General features: G+C 32.8%; 3 protein-coding genes across 4 annotated transcripts; 2 read left to right on the forward strand and 1 right to left on the reverse strand.

Annotated features, from left to right (window-relative positions):
• Nucleotides 1-154: 154 nt before the first annotated feature.
• On the forward strand, nt 155-2,884 carry LOC112055336 (uncharacterized). The gene is made up of 4 exons (XM_024095400.2): nt 155-458; nt 602-697; nt 1,441-1,577; nt 1,750-2,884. Exons 1-4 carry the CDS (start codon nt 404-406, stop codon nt 2,308-2,310), a joined length of 849 nt encoding a protein of 282 aa, XP_023951168.2. The 5' UTR covers nt 155-403; the 3' UTR covers nt 2,311-2,884.
• Nucleotides 2,885-2,933: 49 nt separating this feature from the next.
• Nucleotides 2,934-4,451, reverse strand: LOC112055335 (putative nuclease HARBI1). Its single transcript, XM_024095399.2, has 2 exons — nt 4,004-4,451; nt 2,934-3,819 (listed from the first exon to the last, which is right to left on the reverse strand). The coding sequence occupies exons 1-2, from the start codon at nt 4,290-4,292 to the stop codon at nt 3,032-3,034; spliced, it is 1,077 nt and encodes a 358-aa protein (XP_023951167.2). The 5' UTR covers nt 4,293-4,451; the 3' UTR covers nt 2,934-3,031.
• A 2,744-nt stretch (nt 4,452-7,195) lies between these two features.
• Nucleotides 7,196-9,609, forward strand: LOC112055337 (uncharacterized). Of its 2 annotated transcripts, XM_024095401.2 has the most exons (4): nt 7,196-7,338; nt 7,421-7,507; nt 7,605-7,741; nt 8,927-9,609. In XM_024095401.2, the coding sequence occupies exons 1-4, from the start codon at nt 7,293-7,295 to the stop codon at nt 9,488-9,490; spliced, it is 834 nt and encodes a 277-aa protein (XP_023951169.2). In that variant the 5' UTR covers nt 7,196-7,292; the 3' UTR covers nt 9,491-9,609. The 2 variants fall into 2 exon arrangements, with proteins under 2 accessions (XP_023951169.2, XP_052737689.1); XM_052881729.1 differs by lacking the exon at nt 7,421-7,507 and having other exon boundaries at nt 7,202-7,338.
• The last annotated feature ends 10,511 nt before the right edge of the window (nt 9,610-20,120 follow it).

Consider the following 20,120-nt stretch of genomic DNA (forward strand, 5'->3'; position numbering starts at 1 on the left):
TTTAATAATCTTTCAAGAATAATTTATATCAAAAACAATGTATCAGTGACTGTAATGATCATAGTACACGCCACGACCACCCAACTTTAATTTGGACGCATTAATAATTACATCTATTAATCTGTGCCCAAATCTCAAATGCAATACGCTATTAATATTTAGTATAATATTGAGTTGAGAAAACCTGTGCCGAAATTACTCAAATTCAAAGGACTAGAAATCAGAGCTGTAAACCAAATTAAAGCCAATTTTAAAAAAATGTTAACAAATCAATAAAATACAAAGGAAAAGAGAAGAGAAGCCATTTTAACTTTTAGTGGATTTCAATTCAAATTTGAACGAATTAATTGAATTTATTTGTCATTTCACTTTCTGTAATCTAAGTTATTGATAATTATTTGCCATGGATGAAAATATAGATGATAATGTAACCGTTTTGGCTATATTGGATAATGAGGGTAAGTGGATTATTATATATCATTTATTTATCTAGAATGCACTTAGAAATCAATACATCGTAACAATAAAATATATTTACCTAAGTATGCAATACAATAATTGTAACTTATTATTTAATAACTTTATATTTCTTGAATCTTAGCTTCACCTTACAAACAGAACATAAGCATCACGAATTATGACCAGTCACATCAAATAAATCAAGAGGAAATAGAAACTAGTGAGACAAGTAAACAAAGTGAGTACCTATGTTCAGTACAATATTATTTTTGATTACTGCCTCATCGTTGTTATGGTTAGTGTATCCTGTAGTCCTGGGTCAAGCTATGAAATATTTTATTTTATTGATTTATTGAAGCACATATAGCTAGGACACAGGATAATATGTTGTAAATGATAAGTACACAACGATCATGGACAATGTGTCCAGCCACTTACAAGTGTTTATTTTTATTGATTATTGAGCTTTCTTTTTGTAAGATGAAATTGTAAGAAATGATAGATTGATTGATACTGAATCAAACATAATTATCATCCAAAGCCTGCTAACTTGCAGTAGAGCAATGTTGTGGGTCTAAGCTTCATATCCCTTCTCATAATAGGAGAGCTCTGTAATGGGTATCTGTTTATCCTCTTTTTATCAGAGTGGGTATGATGATAGATCAGCAGGCGGGTTTGGATTCACCCTCTTGATGATGAGTCTGGCCTCTTCACCACTGAGCTATTGAGGCTGTATTTTTATTAAGTAGGACCTCTTTATTCATAACATGTAAATTAGAAACTATTGACTAAATAAGAGAGATAATTGTCTTCTGAGACTTCTAAGAAACACCATTTGTACATGCATGTCAAAAGAACTTTATTTAAATAGATAACAGTTGAGTATGTTTATCATCATAGCTAAAATTAACAAATTGATAATATGATATATATGAATATGATTTAGGGTTTATAGAATAAAGTGTTCTTTTATATTTTTAGATATAATTTGGACGAAGAATGCAACATTAATGTTACTGAATTTGTATGCAACAAAACTTAACATGTTAGACAACCCAAAGAAGAAATCCAAAATGTGGATATCAATGGCAGTGGAACTAAAATCGTTTAACATTGAGGTACTTATATTAAATTAATTTATTACCATAAAACATTTATGATGTTATTTTATATTTTATTATTTATCAATAGTAAAATCTACTTAATTTATCTCTTCAAACTATAAATTTCCTAAAAAATACCACAGCTTACAAATCTGCGAATCTTTAATGTGCTCTATTTTTGCAATAGGTGACACCTGATCAAGTCAGATGGAAAATCAATGCCCTTACAAAAAAATATAAAGATTGCATTGATAATGGACAAGGATCTACAGCATTCAAGTACTTCAATGAAATGCATCACTTTCTTGGCAGATATAATGAAGACAGTGGAGCATATAGGTTAGCATCAGGAGTAATACATGGTCAGGACACAGACAAAGACCATAATGCACCAAATGGAAAAATATCTTATAAAAACTCTACACCGTTCAGAAAAATTAGAGCAGAACGCAAGTCTAAAGTTGAATTGGATAAACAATGGATTGAGTATATTAGAAAGCAAGAAGAACAAAAGAAAATAAGAGATGAGAGGTACGAAAGATGTCTAAAGTTGAGAGAAGAAGAATTACAACTAAAGAAGAAGGAATTGGAAATGAAACAGTCAATAGCACTAAAAAAATTACAGTTAAGAGAGAAAATGCAGGAGGATATCCTTAAAATTGAAAGGCAAAAATGTGCTTTGTTAAGAAAATTTTTAAATGATCGCAATAATTCAGATGATATAAAATCATGTTACATGGATGAATAATTCCCCATATATATATTACTGTATCAGAATTAAGAAACTGTGGCTGGGTCAATGTTTGTGTAATAATTTATTAATATTAATTTATATAGTATATTAATAGATAATAGATGACAGTTCATGTTGTATAAATTATTAAAGCTTTGCGTGTATAATTTTGATCATATAAAATCATGTTACATGGATGTATAATTCCTATTAAAATATTACTGTATTAGAATTGAGAAACTGTGGCTGGGTCAATGTTTGTGTTATAATTCCCCATTTAAATATTCTGTATCAGAATTGAGAAATTGTTGCTGGGTCAATGTTTATGTATTAATTTATTAATATTAAATTATATAGTATAATAATAGATGACAGTTCATGTATAAATTATTAAAGCTTTACATGTATAATTTTGATCCTATAAAATCATGTTGCATGGTAAAACAAATTCACCATTTAAATATTACTGTAATATCAGAATTGAGAACGGGTCAATGTTAGCTTCTGGAGCGAGCTCGGCTGGATGGAATAAATCCAGCGGGAACCTACACCGAGGGACCCACGCACAACGGCCAAACACTTGGCTAAGTGCGGAAACGGCCCAGAAGAAAGAAGAAGAAGAAGAAGACGGGTCAATGTTTGTGTAATAATTTATTAAATAATATAATAATAGATGTCGTATAAATTAATTAAAGCTTTACATGTACTACACCTACATTATTTTATTATATCTCAGTTATTCATTTTCACTTAAACAATAATTATGTAATACACATGCTGCTACAATAGTATCAGTTATAAAAGTAACATTTCTATAAACAGTAAATAGCTTTATTCTTCTAAATCTATTTTTTAACAAGTTGAAAGCTTTGTCACTTAATTTCCTAGTAGCAGCATGAAGAGAATTAAATTCTCTTTGATTCAAAGTCAGTCTTTTGTTTTCCCTGAAAGGTGGTACTAGCCATGTTAAAGAAGGATATCCTGAATGGCCAACTAAAAATGTATCATGTGGAAATAGACCAGCTTGGTTTTGTGTTGCAGTATGATAAAGAGGAGACTTTCTCAAAACTCTTGCACAACTTAATGATCCTGGTTCACCACAATATATATTAGTAAACCGCAATTTTGCATCAATAGTGGCTTGCAGGATAATAGAAAAATATCCTTTTGTGTTACAATATTCTGGTGCATCCTTTGGTTTCTCAATTTTCACATGTGTACAATCAATCACTCCTAGCATATTAGATATCCCCGTCTTATTATGGAAGTTGTCGCATATTGTCATGATTTCACTCATGTCTTGTGGCCATTTGATAGCATCATCCATTTTGGTTAAAATCCATGCAACTACTCTTCTTATAACACGGAATGTGGAAGATATTGATATATCAAATCTTGTGGCTATTGGTGTTAGGGGTTCTGTATTTGCTATAAATGATAAGAATATGTAGAAACATAATCTTGGTTCCAATGGCTTTAAGCCAAATTTGTGATTAGCTATTATACCAGATTTCTCTAAATCATCTGAAACAATATAAGCAGGTATTTATTTAAAAATTTCAACATGATTTTCATCTTTAACTCTACAGAATAATTATAAGTAGATAGGTAGATCTTTTTAATGAAGTCTACTGTAATATTTAGTTCTCGATGGACTATAATACTGCTGAAAAAATGTTTATTAGTCGAGTATGCATGATTTATTTACCAATAAGTCTGCAGGCAATTTTTCGACTCAAACCTAATCGGTTTTTAAATTCGGCTTCAGTGTAAGATTCTATGATGTGCAAGTAGTCGTCCACACGTTCTCTTCTTAATCTAATTAGGTACTGCATGAGAGGAAAGAATAGTCTATCCTCTTCATCATCATCATCATCATCTGAAAATTCAGATGTTAAACTGCATAAGTCACTCCAGCTGCTTGATTCATTGTCACTACTATCACTTTTATATGATATGGTATCAGTCAAAAGGAGGGCAAGCGCTTTATTAGCCATTAATTTGAATTACTAAACAACTTCAATTTTGTAAAATAAAATTAAATACTGTAAGAAAAAAAAAACATTTTTCACATAATTATTGGAAAAACAAACAAACAAAGCGTCGCTTTATTTATAACTAGATGAATGGCTCTGAGTTCTTATCAAATCCTATCATAATTTACTCTTTGGTTCTAGTCATGTATTATTCTGTGGTTCTAGTATTCGCTTAGACCATTAATAACTGGACGTGGTTCGCACCCAAATTCACCAACAAACAAGTCTGTCATTTTTTGAGGGGGACGAGGTAAACTCATACATCGAAAACATTTAACACCATTAAGTATATTCTGTGTCCATGCGTAATTTTTACACAGTAACTAACAAACACATTGCAACAGTAAAAATATATACAAGCAGTATTGTAACTCAACCGTATTTTTGAAATCAATACCTACAGCCGCGTGGTACGTAAACATGATAGCGTTGCCCGCCTCCGGCATTTTAATTACATTTGCCAACTTTGTATTTCCATTTAGTTTTGTGATTGTAAATATATTTTTTTTATGTAAACAAATAAAATACTTTGAAAATTGTAGTAAAATAGGAAGTGCACAATAAAATGCGCGTTGTTTTTTGATTGGTAGATTTAAACAAGGCTGATACTAATCAATTACCTTGAAGGATAGGTCGTATTCATAATATGTTTATTTTGGTGATTGCCATCTAAGTATTACCTCCACACTACTTGACTAAATAATAAAAAACCGGTCAAGTGCGTGTCGGGCCACGCGAAGTGTAGGGTTCCGTAGATTATGTTAGCCCTTTAATCCCTTATGTAATGCACAAAAATACTGATAACGATACCCCACACTATAGAATAGACGATGAAAAATTCATCCTGACTTGGCATGTAGGGAAGGAACACCAAAAAAATTTTTTTTAATTATATTTTTAATTTAAATTAATTAATTTTTAATTTAATTTTTTTAGACGTATATTAAATACATACTCTTACTAAATCTCATCTTTCTAGTTTTAACAGACTCTGAGTAATCGTACTGACAACTTTATCTTTTTAACTAACAACGGAATTAGTATGCAATTTTCGATTTCCAATTACGTTTTTTAAGTTGGTCGACTATTTTCCGATAAATAGCAATTGCTTATTAGCCGTTAACTAACAGGCTTAATAGCCTATGAATAACCATTTAGCCGGTAGAGGCTCGGGACACTTGACTCTAACAAAAATTAGCTTAAAAGCTTAATATTTTACAAACGGATCCCTAAATCAAAATATGTTAATGGCCCCTTACAACTTTCAAAGACCTATCCAACGATGGGGACACAGTGTGGGGTACACTGTGAAATAAAAAAAAAACAAAAATAAAATCATCCCCACTTTACATGTAGGGGGAGACCCTAAAAAATATTTTTCAAGATTTTATTGTACGACTTTGTTTACATTTATATATAACATATTCACGCTAATTTACAGTTTTCTAGTATTAATAGTCACTGCCCTAAACTGCGGACGGACGGACAGACGGACATGACGAAACTATAAGGGTTCCTTGTGGACTACGGAACCCTAAAAAATATAAAGCTAAAAAATATAGACTTCCAATAGGTAGTTATTTGATTATACAATATTTTTTCTACAAGTAATATATAAATAATAATAAATCATTATTTAATAATATTATATTATCGTTTTCGTCATTTACCTATTTACACAATTTTACTATTTAAGCATTTTATATATATATATTATATATATATATATTAAATTATGCTTCTTAGAATACAAAATATTAAACAAACTTAATAATAGCCCACCATTTGCGAGGCTATTTTTCCTAGTCGTCATAATTAAAAAATCCAATGCACCGTGCGTTCGTCACTGCGGCACAGTCGTGACTGTCTGCACCCCTCGCACGCCCTGAGTTCGAGGTGCGTAGGTATAGCTCGTGTTTCGACCTCTAGTATGAAGTCAAATTACTGCTTGTATATATATTTACTGTGACATTGCTTAGACTATACACACATACACAGATAAATACATAGAATATTCGATTACTGATCGATGTTTGGCTGTTTCGTCAAAAGAATCGATTCTTTTTATAAATTGTTGTTATTAAAAATTTTATAAAATTAAGGTTTAAATACCATTATGCCATTTAACTACACAAACCGGCATTTTAGGGAGCTCCTTACACGACGAAAACGATTACAACAATGCAACATCGATTCTGTAGAACAATTAGATCATAGATTTTTGATCTTTGCCAGAGGGGTAACGGTTAGCGAGCCAAGTCCTGTTATTAATGGTCTAAGAGTATTCGTATTCCTTAAATACCATAGACAAAAGATTTATTTATAATTTTGATAGGTGTCAAAGTAATTTTGTAATTCAACCGCATGTAGCATGTAGTTTTTTTTGTTTTATTATTTACAAGTTAGCCCTTGACATTGACTACAATCTCACCTGATGGTAAGTGATGATGCAGTCTAAGATGGAAGCGGGCTAACTTGTTAGGAGGAGGATGAAAATCCACTTGCGTTCAAAGCGACATTCAAGGAGCATAGACACGTATATTACATTAGATTTAATTATATTCAGTGAAAAAATTATATATTTATCCATTATTTATCGGATACAAATAAAAATTTGTATTTTGTAATTTTTCAAAGTTTTTCACGCACACGCATTAGGGAAGCTATGATGGTGCCAATTTGACAGTTGCCAACCCCATCTAAAAATGACTGTTTTTATCCGTGGCGTGGTCAGGTGGTCAGGGTCATTTGTCAATGTCAAATCAAAAATTTAAAATGCGTTGTCGATGTGTGTGTGTATTGTTTAATTGAGGTAATTTAAAATTTTTCTATTGTACTCAATGTTGGTACTGCTGTGTGTGGAAGTGAGGAACTATTTGTATATTTACTAATTTCTTATTTTGCGTTGCGAGACTGCGAGTATTTAATTTCGATTTTCACTAATTATAAAATAAGTTAGTGATGAATGAAAGTGAATCGTATTATGTGGAGAATGTTCTTTACAATGGTAAATTAAGTTTAATGTTCTCTCTCTGAAAAAGTAGTAGATGACAATAAGCATAGTTTTTATTTATTTTTTTTACCAACAGAGCAAGACATACCTCCTGAATCAATATGCTCCAACAAAGATCATAAAATTGTAAATTCAACCGTAGCTAATAATGCAGAAAAGTCCAGTAAGTACCTATGTAGAATAAAATATTAGTTTTATAGATTCATATCAGGTATTATGTATGACTCTTAATAATTAACTAAAACATTTATTGTTTATAGGTGCAGTCTGGACAAGCAGCGCTACCCAAACATTATTAAAACTGTATGAAAATAAACTGGGTCTACTGGAAACACCTAAAAAGAAAAAAAGAATATGGCTAGCTATTGCTGAAAGTCTAAAATATTACAGTATTGAGGTGTGTACAGTGATTATTATGTCAAATCACAGAAATAAAAATCATCCAGAATGAGTCTTTACAAGCAGCATGGTGAAGCCGGTGAAACCCATAAAAAACAAACGTCACGCGTCTTCTTGACATCTGCATATACAAACAATAAAAAAAAATACCACAAAAAAATTATACATTTTATTTTTTTAGTTTTTGTGAACAGTTTTTGATATCATAGAAATGTAATTTAGATAAAATTAAAATTTAATTGGTAGGTTTTCAATACAATCAGGGCCGGACCGTCCATACGGCGAACGGAGCGGTCGCTCCAGGCGCCAAATCCTAGGGGGCGCCGAAATGGTAAAGACAAGATCGAAAAGAAATTTATTTGTTTTCGATCTTTGTAGCGAAACATAACATCTACCTTCTAATCAGTTTGAAGGCGGTACCAAGTTAGTGCTGTGTTAATTAAAGCCGTATCTGAAAGAAGTGTCTGAAAATCCAGTTAAAATCTTTATGATTTAAACGGCTTGAATCGAATCGAAATCGAACGGTCGAATTGAGAAACCTCCTCCTCCTTTTTTGAAGTTGGTTAAAAATGTATGACATTCCGATATACGTTAGGCTACGAACTTTTCAAACGTCCTTAGTATATAATGTTAGGAGCAAACAGGAAAGGCGCCATAATTGGATCTCGCTCCATTCTAAAATTTACCTTGGGCCGGCGCTGAATACATCAGAAATAAATATATCAGAAAATGCCCAAAATAAACTAAAGTTATTCTTAAAACTATAATATCTCTGTAATTATATTAATATGTAGGTCCCTACTCTTATCACTATCTAGCACACTGTTAGATACTATTTTAAATAAAAATATTTAATGCAAGATGTTGTTACGTGACTTTTTGGAATCCTTTAGACAATTATTATTGTACAATGTACCTCTAAAACTTTAGATGTGGATTAATTAGCCAGCATTTTCTATTCATAATCACAATTAACAAAAAAAATACTTATATTAATCTCAGTCACCCTTAACAGTCTTAACAATAAAATGTAGTATGAGTTCCCACAAATATAATGATCGATAAATATGCTGTTTAGAAAAGAAGAGCCATTGATAATTAATTAATCATTAATAGGCTACAAGTATTATGCTTTTTGAATGTATTACAACTCTGTTAAAGTTCTTCTGACTTCTTATTTCAGATGACAGCTGATCAAGTCAGATGGAAGATAAATGCATTGACAAAAAAATACAAACAGTGTTTGGATACTGGACAGCACAGAAAATTTAAATATTTTAAAGAAATGGAAGATATTTATACAAAATATAATGTAGATTGTGACCAATTTGCTATAAGTGAATGCTCTAAAAGAAGAAGATGTCACAAACAATTAAGTGTGAATGATTTTAACCTGCCATTACAGATTCAAAATGAAAGTAGAGCTATGATTGAATTGCGTAAAACAAGACTGGCTAACAGGATTGAATCTGAGAGAACTCAAAGTAAATTAATTTTGGAAAAACAATGGCTTGAATATCTAAAAAGGCAAGAACACAACAGACTGTTGAAAGATGATTTATATAATGAGGTTTTAAAATTAAGGGAAAAAGAGTTGGAGTTGCAGAGGCATGAGTTACAAATAAAGCAGTCTATAGAGTTGCAAATGTTAGAATTAAAAGAAAGAGAACAAGGTAACTTATTAAAGATTGAAAAGGAAAAATGTGAAATGCTAAAACAGTTTTTTGATAGTAAAGATATTGTGTAATAAATTGTAATTATCTGAAGGTTAATCTTAAATCCTCAGAATATAGAGTGTTTTTCTGTATGCTGAGGTTAAATTAAAATCATATAATACTATGATTATATACCTACTTAGTGAAACAAGCTTTTTTTTTAATTAATTGGAACTATAAATAATAATGTCTTTTTTCTATTATTTTTTCTCCGTAGGGGGGATATCTTTATGGACACCCATTTGGGTTGTGCCGGACTGGCTAAAAGCCCCTCCTACCGTCAGAACGCTGGTGTACCTGCCAGCTACCTGCCATTTGGCCTACTACCAACATTGCAGTCTATTCTCACTTTCTTTTGTTAAGAGTAGTTAGTAAAATACATTTATTTAGATGAGATTTATTTTCTTTTAAATTTGATAAATGCAAATCACCAAACTTAGTTCCTATAACATGATACTTGGGGCTAAACAGTGATGTATTTTCAAAATATATTTATTAATTTATCTTAGATAGTAATATTATTTTCAAAAGATCAAGTTATTTAAAATAAGAACATACATAAAGTATCGTATATACGTATAAAACAAAGTATCAAGTTAGTTCCAGTTCTGTGTAAGTGGATGACAGAACACAGGGTTACCGAACGACATTAAGTGACTACGGCGCCCTCATTCATTTTCTATTCTTGTGTGGCACTCGTCGCACATCAGATTAAGTGCGGGGTAGGTATAGATTTAAATGGTGCACGGAAAAAGAGGACGTCTGTAAATATGTTCCTTGGTCTGTAATGTAAATAAAGGTCATTAAATTATTTCTCTGTAGTCGAATATAAGGCTAACTAGTAAAGAATTAAAAAAAAAAATCCTTTGGTCCCCAGCCTCAATTGTATTTTTTTTCTGGTCAGCAGGATTATTATGTAACTCGGTGTACCATTCAAGAATCAGACATTAACACTACATCGTTTTTCATCGTATTTTTGTTTTTGTAATCATCATACAGTATTGTGTTTTCAAGGAAATGACACAATAATCGTCATTTTACGTAAAGTAACACTAGTCTAGTAGTGGTAGTAGCAGGTAGTAACGTTATTTTAGCGAAAAACTGATATTTACGCTATTCAGTAATCAGTTGAAATATTCATGTTAGACGAAGTAGTGCCTTTTTTTTTAATGGTACACTGCTAGACTTTTGTAAGGCGGAAGGCCCAGGAAGGCCGCAGGGTCACGCAGGGTTGTACAGTAAACTAAAACCAAAGACCTTATACTTATAACAAGACTGTACACCTAAAATTTTTGCTAAGCTAAAATGAGATCTAATGTTACTGACTTAAGGTAGCTATTTGTTTATAGGTGATAGCTAGCAAAAAACGGTCCTGGCGAGAGGGCTCCCAATGGTTGTGTGTCCTTGTCTGACGTCTTGCCAGCTTAACTATTTATTGGACTTGGTAGAAATGGTAGAAAATTTTATATTTTGCATCTTTATGATTTACCAAAACAAACAATCCATAATCTTTGAAACTTATTTTAATATTTATACGGTTTATATAAATAATAATCATTTCGTTGTAAATATTTAAATCATAATCTATTAAAACTGAGTAAAAGTAATACTTAAAAGTTTTAGACTGGTAATATTAAATGCAAGATGGTGGTTTGTTTTTGTTTACTTGTTTGGTTAATTTTCGTGCTTTGATTTGCGATTTCATAAATTTTCTTATTTAACCTGTATGTTTTTCATGAAAAATGGTAAATTCATATTGTGACAGGGTGCACAAATGAGTCTTATCCTGGTAGCAGCTTTTCTTTCCACGGGAAAAGTGAAAACAACAATAATATTCTTTAGGGTCACCATGAAATAAGTATTAGCCGTGTCAGCGGGAATAAAAACACAACTGCCTTTTTCACCAGAATTATCGCATATAATTTATTGTATTTATAATACATAAGAATAATCAATGACAATACATGGGTATTTATGCACTTTTATATATAATTATTGACTTTTTCCTCACACCGATCTCTTTTTTTGTCCTCTCTCTACCATATATCCTTTCCCTCCAACTCATCGACCCACTACGTCACTCTCTCTGCTCTGATTGGTCAATGTTTCTCTGCGTCGACGCTATTGGCTGATTACAGTAAACTTACGTCTAAAAATCTAACAAATCACATTTAAATAGTTGAAAGAGAATAGCTTAATTAATTTATCTGCTTCCAAATTTACGGAGTATCGACTATGGGATTTGTGGCCATCTTTAACAGAACCTAACAGCTCGGCCATCCTACCTTAAGCGAGTCCCATCGCTTTTACATCAATTTAATACATTAATTATTATTATTCTGAATACATGTTTTCTCTATACTAAATTATCTATCCTATCTTAACATAAACTAGACTTTAATAAGCTAATTAGCTAATTAATCCATAACTTTATTATTATGATTACCAAAGTACTTATACAATTTTCTTTGGATAATAAATCATACTACATTATAATATATGTAAAAAAAACAATATACAAGTAAATAAGTCTGAATATTGTTCGCACGCAACTAGCTCACTGTACATTTAGTAGATACATAATTATGGCTAAATTTGAATGAGGATATAGCTAGATCTACTCTTCTTCGGTATCATATTCAGACGATTCAGAATCAAATTTTATAGTGAAATTCATCCAAGGATGGATTTTGTCTATAGCCACAATACCTTCGTATCTTTGACCTCCTTTTCGAGTAAGAGGTGTGTCCTCAATCAAAAATCTGTCATTATCGAGCAATTTTACTATGCGGTAGGGACCTTTCTATTTTAAAACCTCCATAGTTTCTGTGATTTATCATCATGAGCTACTTGTCTTTCTACTCGCACTAGGTCTCCTTGTTGGTATTGGGTCGCCGTCTTCCTGTGCTTATTATAATTAATGGTATCTTTTATTTGTTGTTTTTTTTTTTTCATTTTCTCCCTAGCTTCCTGCCTTAAATTGTCCAACTCTATTACTGAAATTCTGTTTAGTGTATCTAAAATAACTTTGCTTAGCTTAATAATGTCTTGTTAATAATGTTGAATCCAAACAGAAATTCTCAAGGACTCTTTTGAGTGGTTTTGTGTTTTGTAGTATTGATACCAACCAGTATATCTGTGATATGGTCGTCCCAAGAATTTCCATCCCCGCCGTGAAAGGTGCGTCTAAAATGGTTCTATTGAACAGTTCAACTTGGCCGTTAGCCCTTGGGGTAGCTTGGGGTTGAATATGCTTCAATCCCGGTTAAATTCCTGTTCACTTACCGCATTGTACACAGGATTCCTACTGAGCGCATCTGCACGAGTCATTCGTGCGCCTGGTCGGTATTCAATAGTGCGGTCGTATTGCTGCAGCTGTATCCACCAGCGTACGGGGAGTAAGGTCTCTTTTGACTAACGTTGCCCTGAGAGTATTGCAGTCTGTTAAGATCTTAAATGGTATTCCAATAAGGTATACTCTGAACTCGCTTAGAGAGGCAATAACCGCCTCTCTCTCGGGTCTCTAATTCTTAAGAGTGTAACTTCCGTTCACCACTCATCACATCTTACGACTAAACTATGAGATAGGCTGTAGTGTCCCTGGAAAAGTATCCCCGCCAGACCTTCTTTGCAGGCACCTGTATACAGTTCTACTCACCCCTTTGGATATAGTGCGATTAAAGGTCGGCTTGTAAGTAATTCTTTTATCTTCTCAAACACTATTTCTTGCTCGTTTTTCAAAGACCATTCGACATTTTTATTAAAAAAAAAGTTGTTAGCGGAGCAGTAATGCGTAACATTCAATGAAACGCCTGAAGAAACCAGATAGACTAAGATATTAGCATTCCTCGTGTTGATTATTGGATCGCGGGAACCGCTTCGCTTTTTCTACTGCCGGGTCCAAATGCTATCATACCTAACGTCGACTCCCAGAAAATCTATACAATCCAGAAAGAAATGGAACTTATTTAGCTTCAACGTTAATCCACCTTTTATAACAATTGTAACACTTCTCCCAATCGTTATATCCCTTCCATGAAGGTTTTTAATGGGATTAATAAGTCAACCGTTCTGCACCATAACGATCGGACTTGCGTAAGGTGACGATGACTCTCTTATTATTTTGTTGTGTAACATCTCTTGAACCATATTATTATGAGACTTTCGGCATGCGACATACGGTATGGACGATATACGACAGGATTCCTTGTCAATAGAACTTTGAGTTCTTTTCGCAGTTCTGTGTCTAAATTCGGGTTAAAATTCACAGAAATCATTGGAAAATACACTAAACGAGTTTTTGATGTTAGTTGTTGAAGACTGATTCCTTTTCCAACGACCTAGTCAACAGTCTTCCTTTAACGATGCTCATAGGTTTTGCCGAAATATTATAAATCAAAATTGCACTATGACCTTCTTTAATCGCATATTGGTCGGGAAGTAAATAATATTCTTTACCTTTTGGGCCATGCATAGTACCTTTTATATGCACTTCACCGTATAATACTTGAATGTCAGTTACAACCTGTACTGCTCGCTTTGTGTTACAGGGAATCTCGGAATCATATGCCGCAAATAACTTCATTTTTAAATGGAGGCATCTTTTATGTGTAATCGCGTTTGGAGTTTTGATTATCAGTATATCAGGTTTTTCTGTGAAAGAATGCCCCAGAAGTACAGGTTGCATCAGTACATAATCTTCCACGATATACAAATCAATCGTTTTTGCTACACCTTGCGCCACTACAGAAGCAAACTAAGCGACTATTCCTGAAGGGCTTACTAGACTGGCTCCTATACTGATACCCATACCCCTGAGGGTCGGCAGATTTGTTCCTTTAGTCATTTAAAGGCCTAGAAACTTGACAGCAATTACCTTGATCATACCTTGAAGAGAACATTGACTTCCCAGATCTACGTGACAGGAAACTGTGGAGCCGTTTACTTTTATGTCCATTACATATTTGTCTATTCCAGTGTTTTCAGCGACTACTTCGGGTACCTGTTTTTGTTTTGGATCATTACCTGTTGAAGTCACCGGTCTTCCAGCGTTCCGGTAACAGTTATAAGTAAGATGTCCAATTCGGTCATAAGTTTTTTTTTTCACAACTGGAACTGTGGTGACCTATCGCATCAAGTTATGGCACTTTAAGGGATGTTCTATTTCCTGGCTGTTGTAGCACCTAATTAAAGGATTGGTGGCGTCACCTGATTTATAACAATCAGCTCGAAATGTACTGGGCTCGACTTGACATCCAAATCTCCCTCTCCACATGCTGTCTGGGTTATATCTGATTTGACCTATTTTTATAGATTTGAAATATTTAAGTACCCGTTCCGGGTCCTGAAGTAGAGCCGCTTGGAAGCCAACTTTCATCGCACGTTTCTCCACCATTACACCATTACACCATTCAGAAGACAATTTACGGCCTGTTTTCGGATGATTCTACACCTATTTAGTAAGTTAATCTTCGCATAGTAATAATGCTCTAATGACTATCCATATTTAACTTTTTTTTTTTTTTACCTAGCATTTCGATTAAAAGTTCAGCATAATCCTCCCTACACGGAAAAGATTCTAGTTTTTTTTTTTCCATTCGGACCACGTATACAGTACCGAAGTTAGACCCTTATACCAAATCTTGACAACACCGCTTAATTTTGGCATAGAGTACTGTACAATCTCTCTTTCTTCCCAACCATAAATTTTAGCTCATTCTTCCACCTTGTTGATCCATATTAAAACTGTTTGATCTTTTGATACAGGGTCGAACTCTGGTACCACATTCGTCGGTGTGAATGTTAGTTTTGGTCTATCCGAAACCTTATTTTTTTTTTAAATATATAAAGCCTTGTATCCCTTCCTTCTTCTGTAAATTTAGATGATTTTACTCTTTTCGGAGATGGTGTCTTGCTTCTCGATTCTAACGAACTGTAAGCCGCACATTTTCTCTTTCGTAAGCCTTCCATACCAAATCTTTCCCGTGAATTTTCGTCCCTTTCAAGTTGTGGTGAAGACGAATCGTCCTCGGTACCAGACGATGAAAGATACTGTTGCTTCCGTACTTTTGATCGACCTGTCCTTTTTCTTTCACTTAGACGTTCTCTTTTGTTCACACCACCTTGTATCGACTCTTGTCCCGAGTATGTTTCATATTCATCCCGATCAGCCATATCTCCCACTATACTCATTTCCTCAGATTCACTCCTAGTAATCAACAACCCTCCACTTAGGGTTTCATTCCTTTGCTTAGACCCCCCACCAAGGATTTTCATCCTATCCTTGGACCTACTCCTACTAAGCAACAAACCTCCACCTAGGGTTTCATTCCTTTGCTTAGACCCTCCACCTAGGGTTTCCTTTTTATCCTTATACCCTCCACCTAGGGTTTCCATTTTATCCTTAGACCCTCCACCTAGGGTTTCCTTTTTATCCTTATACCCTCCACCTAGGGTTTCCATTTTATCCTTAGGAAGTAACCCCCCACCTGGGGTTACTTTCCTTCGACGCAACCCTCCACCTAGGGTTTTTTTTTTACAATCATCACCAAGGGCATACTCCTCATTACTTTCCATTATCGCCTTTTCTGAAACTGACAGTTAGCAGTTCAATATTTTGTTACATTGTTTAATATCAATGTTGAAACCATTTTACCATTTTAGCAATAATATTTCTATTTGAATAATAAATATGTTTTTTTTAATTTAAATTTTACAATCAAAAAAAAGTCTAAGCTAGGGCTATAGTTACTTGGTAATAGCCTAATGCTTGTAACAAGCGTTTAATAATAATCGTATTGATCCACCTGTTATACTAAAGAGTAAAAATTTATAAGACCGGAGTCATTATAATATGAATTAATCGAGAGTCGATCTTTATTTATACCTCGAAAATTTTTGTAAATCTAATTGAATATGTATTAATGTAACGAAGATAACTTAAATAATTTTGATCCTGTTATACTTGGTTTAGAAAGCTTAATAAGCCTAACTTAAAGTTATAAATAATAATAAATATACTTAAACAATATACACATCACTACTTACCCCCAAAGCAAGCTTTTAGCCTGTGTGATAGCTAATTCTATTAATTATAAATTTATATACTACATATACTTATATTATATGTATATAAACAAAACCCCCACACACTGAAAAACACCCATGATCATCACACAAATATTTTTCAATAGTGGAAATAAACAAAGTGAACTACTAAACACAATTAAATGTTTAAGGAAAGGTAACCATAAAGTATCATATCAGTATGGACCATTGTTATTTATATGAAAATATTGACAAAAATAAATTTTAAAACAATAACTATAATAGAATAGACAGAAATCAGAATATATTTCATTATGCTATCCTTTATAAAATTGTGAATCTTTTTTTTTTTTCGTTGAGGCAGGTAGGTACCCACATTTGTTATGAAACAAATTTTCAATTTGCCAACTACCGAGTTGTTAGCAAACCAAAAACGAATGAAACCTTTTCTATAACTTGACGAGAGAAAAAAAAAAGAAAGTCTTAATTGAACAGGCTGTATGGTCAACGATCTTTGCCCATCCCCGTTGGGAACCAATTAGAAAAAAAAAACATGCTTGAAAAATTTATTGCATAAAACTTTAAATACTTATAATTTAATGAACTGTGAGATTATGTAATGTAAATGTAAATGCCTTAAATTTGTAATTAATCGTTACTTACGTTTCTTTTCTTTCAAATTGAGGGCGTGACAAGAAAATATGAGATTTTCTCGACTATCCCACTACTGAACTATTAGCCGTGTCAGCGGGAATAAAAACACAACTGCCTTTTTCACCAGAATTATCGCATATAATTTATTGTATTTATAATACATAAGAATAATCAATGACAATACATGGGTATTTATGCACTTTTATATATAATTATTGACTTTTTCCTCACACCGATCTCTTTTTTTGTCCTCTCTCTACCATATATCCTTTCCCTCCAACTCATCGACCCACTACGTCACTCTCTCTGCTCTGATTGGTCAATGTTTCTCTGCGTCGACGCTATTGGCTGATTACAGTAAACTTACGTCTAAAAATCTAACAAATCACATTTAAATAGTTGAAAGAGAATAGCTTAATTAATTTATCTGCTTCCAAATTTACGGAGTATCGACTATGGGATTTGTGGCCATCTTTAACAGAACCTAACATAAGTAGATCAAAGATTTTTCAAGTTTCGTACTGTGGTCTCGTAGTAATAGTTAGGTAGATACTAGATAAGTACCGACTTACTTTAAATTACCTTGAAGATTTAAATCTTGCAACGCCTTTTTCACATAATTTTAATAATAATTGTTACTCGAAAATTAATACGTTTTGTGTTTGTACAAATATAACTTTAGACAAAATTCAGTTTAGATTTTTTTTTAATATTAAATTACGATCTTTGCCTGTCCCCGAATTTAGTTGGGAAAAAATTTAAAAAAAATATTTAACTCTTCACAGCTGATGACAGCAGTTCTAATTTTAAAGTTCATTCCGGCCCTTAATTGCCTTAATTCCGGTGGGAAGTAACTTGTATGAGTTATTCCCTCCCTATGGTTGGAACTGTTGGAAGCAGCATTTTCCACCCAATACTCAGATCAAAACAACACTACTTTCCGAGTATGAGAAATGAAAAAAAATATTACAATTTAAGTCTTTCTTTTAATCCAAGTGTAAGTGAGCACATTCTAAAATAATATATTTTTACTCACAATAAATTAGGTAGCATAGTTATGTAGCATCAATATTTATTAGTATACTTATACAATCGTTTTTACAAGCAATTTGTACTGTGTCCTGTTTTGTCATGGTCACCTAATTAAAAAAGGACACACAACCATGGAGAGCCCTCTCGCTCGGACCGTTTTCTTCGCCATAGTGCACAGTCTAGTTAGTAAGTTTAAGGTCTTTGACTAAAACTCCGAGTTCCAGAATCCATAACAAATATGGCGTCAGATCAACTGTCACTGTTTGTCACTGTAACCATAGTGAAGTGAAACATGAATTGACTACTAGTGTATGAACGATTGAATGAATAATCAACCAACTGCTGCAAATACTAACCGTTTCAATTGTGTTATAAATTACCTTGCGACGTTGTTAACAGCATGTAAATTATAGATCTTTGAATACGGATCTTAATGTTGAAATATTAATATCGTTGTAGCTAGATCTGATCAACCATGGTATGTGGCGTATAAAAATTTGCATCCGATTTGATGGATGTATATTATCACATATTTTAACGAATTGAGAACCTCCTCCTTTTTGAAGTCGGTTAAAAATTTAATTATTTGTAAGGGCAAGACTGGAATAGAAATGAAACTTTTTGAATATCGTTTCATGTTTTTAATGGTATACAGTTTCAATACAGTATGATATTTCATAAGTTTTTGCGCACATCTTTTCTTCATCACCACTCATCACTGTCATCTTCACTGTTACCTTCGCTGTCTGAGACATGAATTATAAATTCCGGGGTCGTATTTGTTTTATCATCTATTATACCATCTAGTCGTAACATCCTGTCTTCTTCCTTTATAATATGGTCTATACATTTTTGCCAGGATACCGTGCCGAATCCCATCATTTATTAATTCTCTGAGCTCAGCCATTTTAAAGGTTTTGTAAATAACAAAACCTTTAAAATGGCTGAGCTCAGAGAATTAATAAATTTCCAACATACGACTTTAGCTGAGCCCATATAAGTTCGATGGGATTTAATTCGCAATGATATGGCGGAAGGCGTAGTACAGTTACATTTTTTAATGCCTGTTCAATTTTTAATTAACCACTGTATTTATTAATATACAAGTAAAGCTTTGTCAATTGCATTCTGTTTTTTTAGCGTTTACCATATTGTATAGTTTTAAGACCATGCAATTAGAGTCTGGCTAATGAAAGTAAAGACTGAAATCGCCCGCTAAATTTAAAAAATCATTTAAACTAATTAAAAAGTTTTCATAATTTCTTTAAATTATTTTTTTTGTTTTTGAATACCCATTTTTCTTAAATAATATTGAAAATTACTGATGCGACGGTTCGTGTCGTACTGACTCGAGAATGTATTCGTTTTTTAATTTCGTATTTGTTGCGGCTACGACAACGTCGTGTTCCGTACGTTCCATCTGTATAATATTGATTAATCTGTGTATTAATAGTAAAAAATAGAAGGCTAATTTATTTTGTTTTATTTCATTAAAAACCACATTAAAAAATATTCGATTTTATAATCGATTTTGATGGTTCCTATCATTCACTCTATGGTTCATTATTAATTTCAAGCCCAAGTACATCTGTCAATTTTGTATGTCAAACTTGTCAAAAGTGTTCAGTTAGTTATTCGTCTGTGACTTCATTTACGGCATGTTTTAGTGTTTCGTTAAAATATTACTTTAAACTACTAATTTTGAGTTACTCTTATGTATAATATAAACTTCAAATGATTCACTTTAATAAATAAGACCTTTATGAGTGATTATTATATGCAACAGTGAAAATTTCGTTTTCAAAGTTAAAGTTCGTATATGGGGTATTTTGTTTACCCTTTTGGAACTCGGATTTTGAATGGATTATAGAGTTGGATTCATTCTTCATTTGTGGTCTGTGGTTGGATTCTCATAAACTACCACAGACA

This window comes from Bicyclus anynana, chromosome 5, assembly GCF_947172395.1.
Source record: "Bicyclus anynana chromosome 5, ilBicAnyn1.1, whole genome shotgun sequence".
Lineage (NCBI taxonomy): Eukaryota > Metazoa > Arthropoda > Insecta > Lepidoptera > Nymphalidae > Bicyclus > Bicyclus anynana.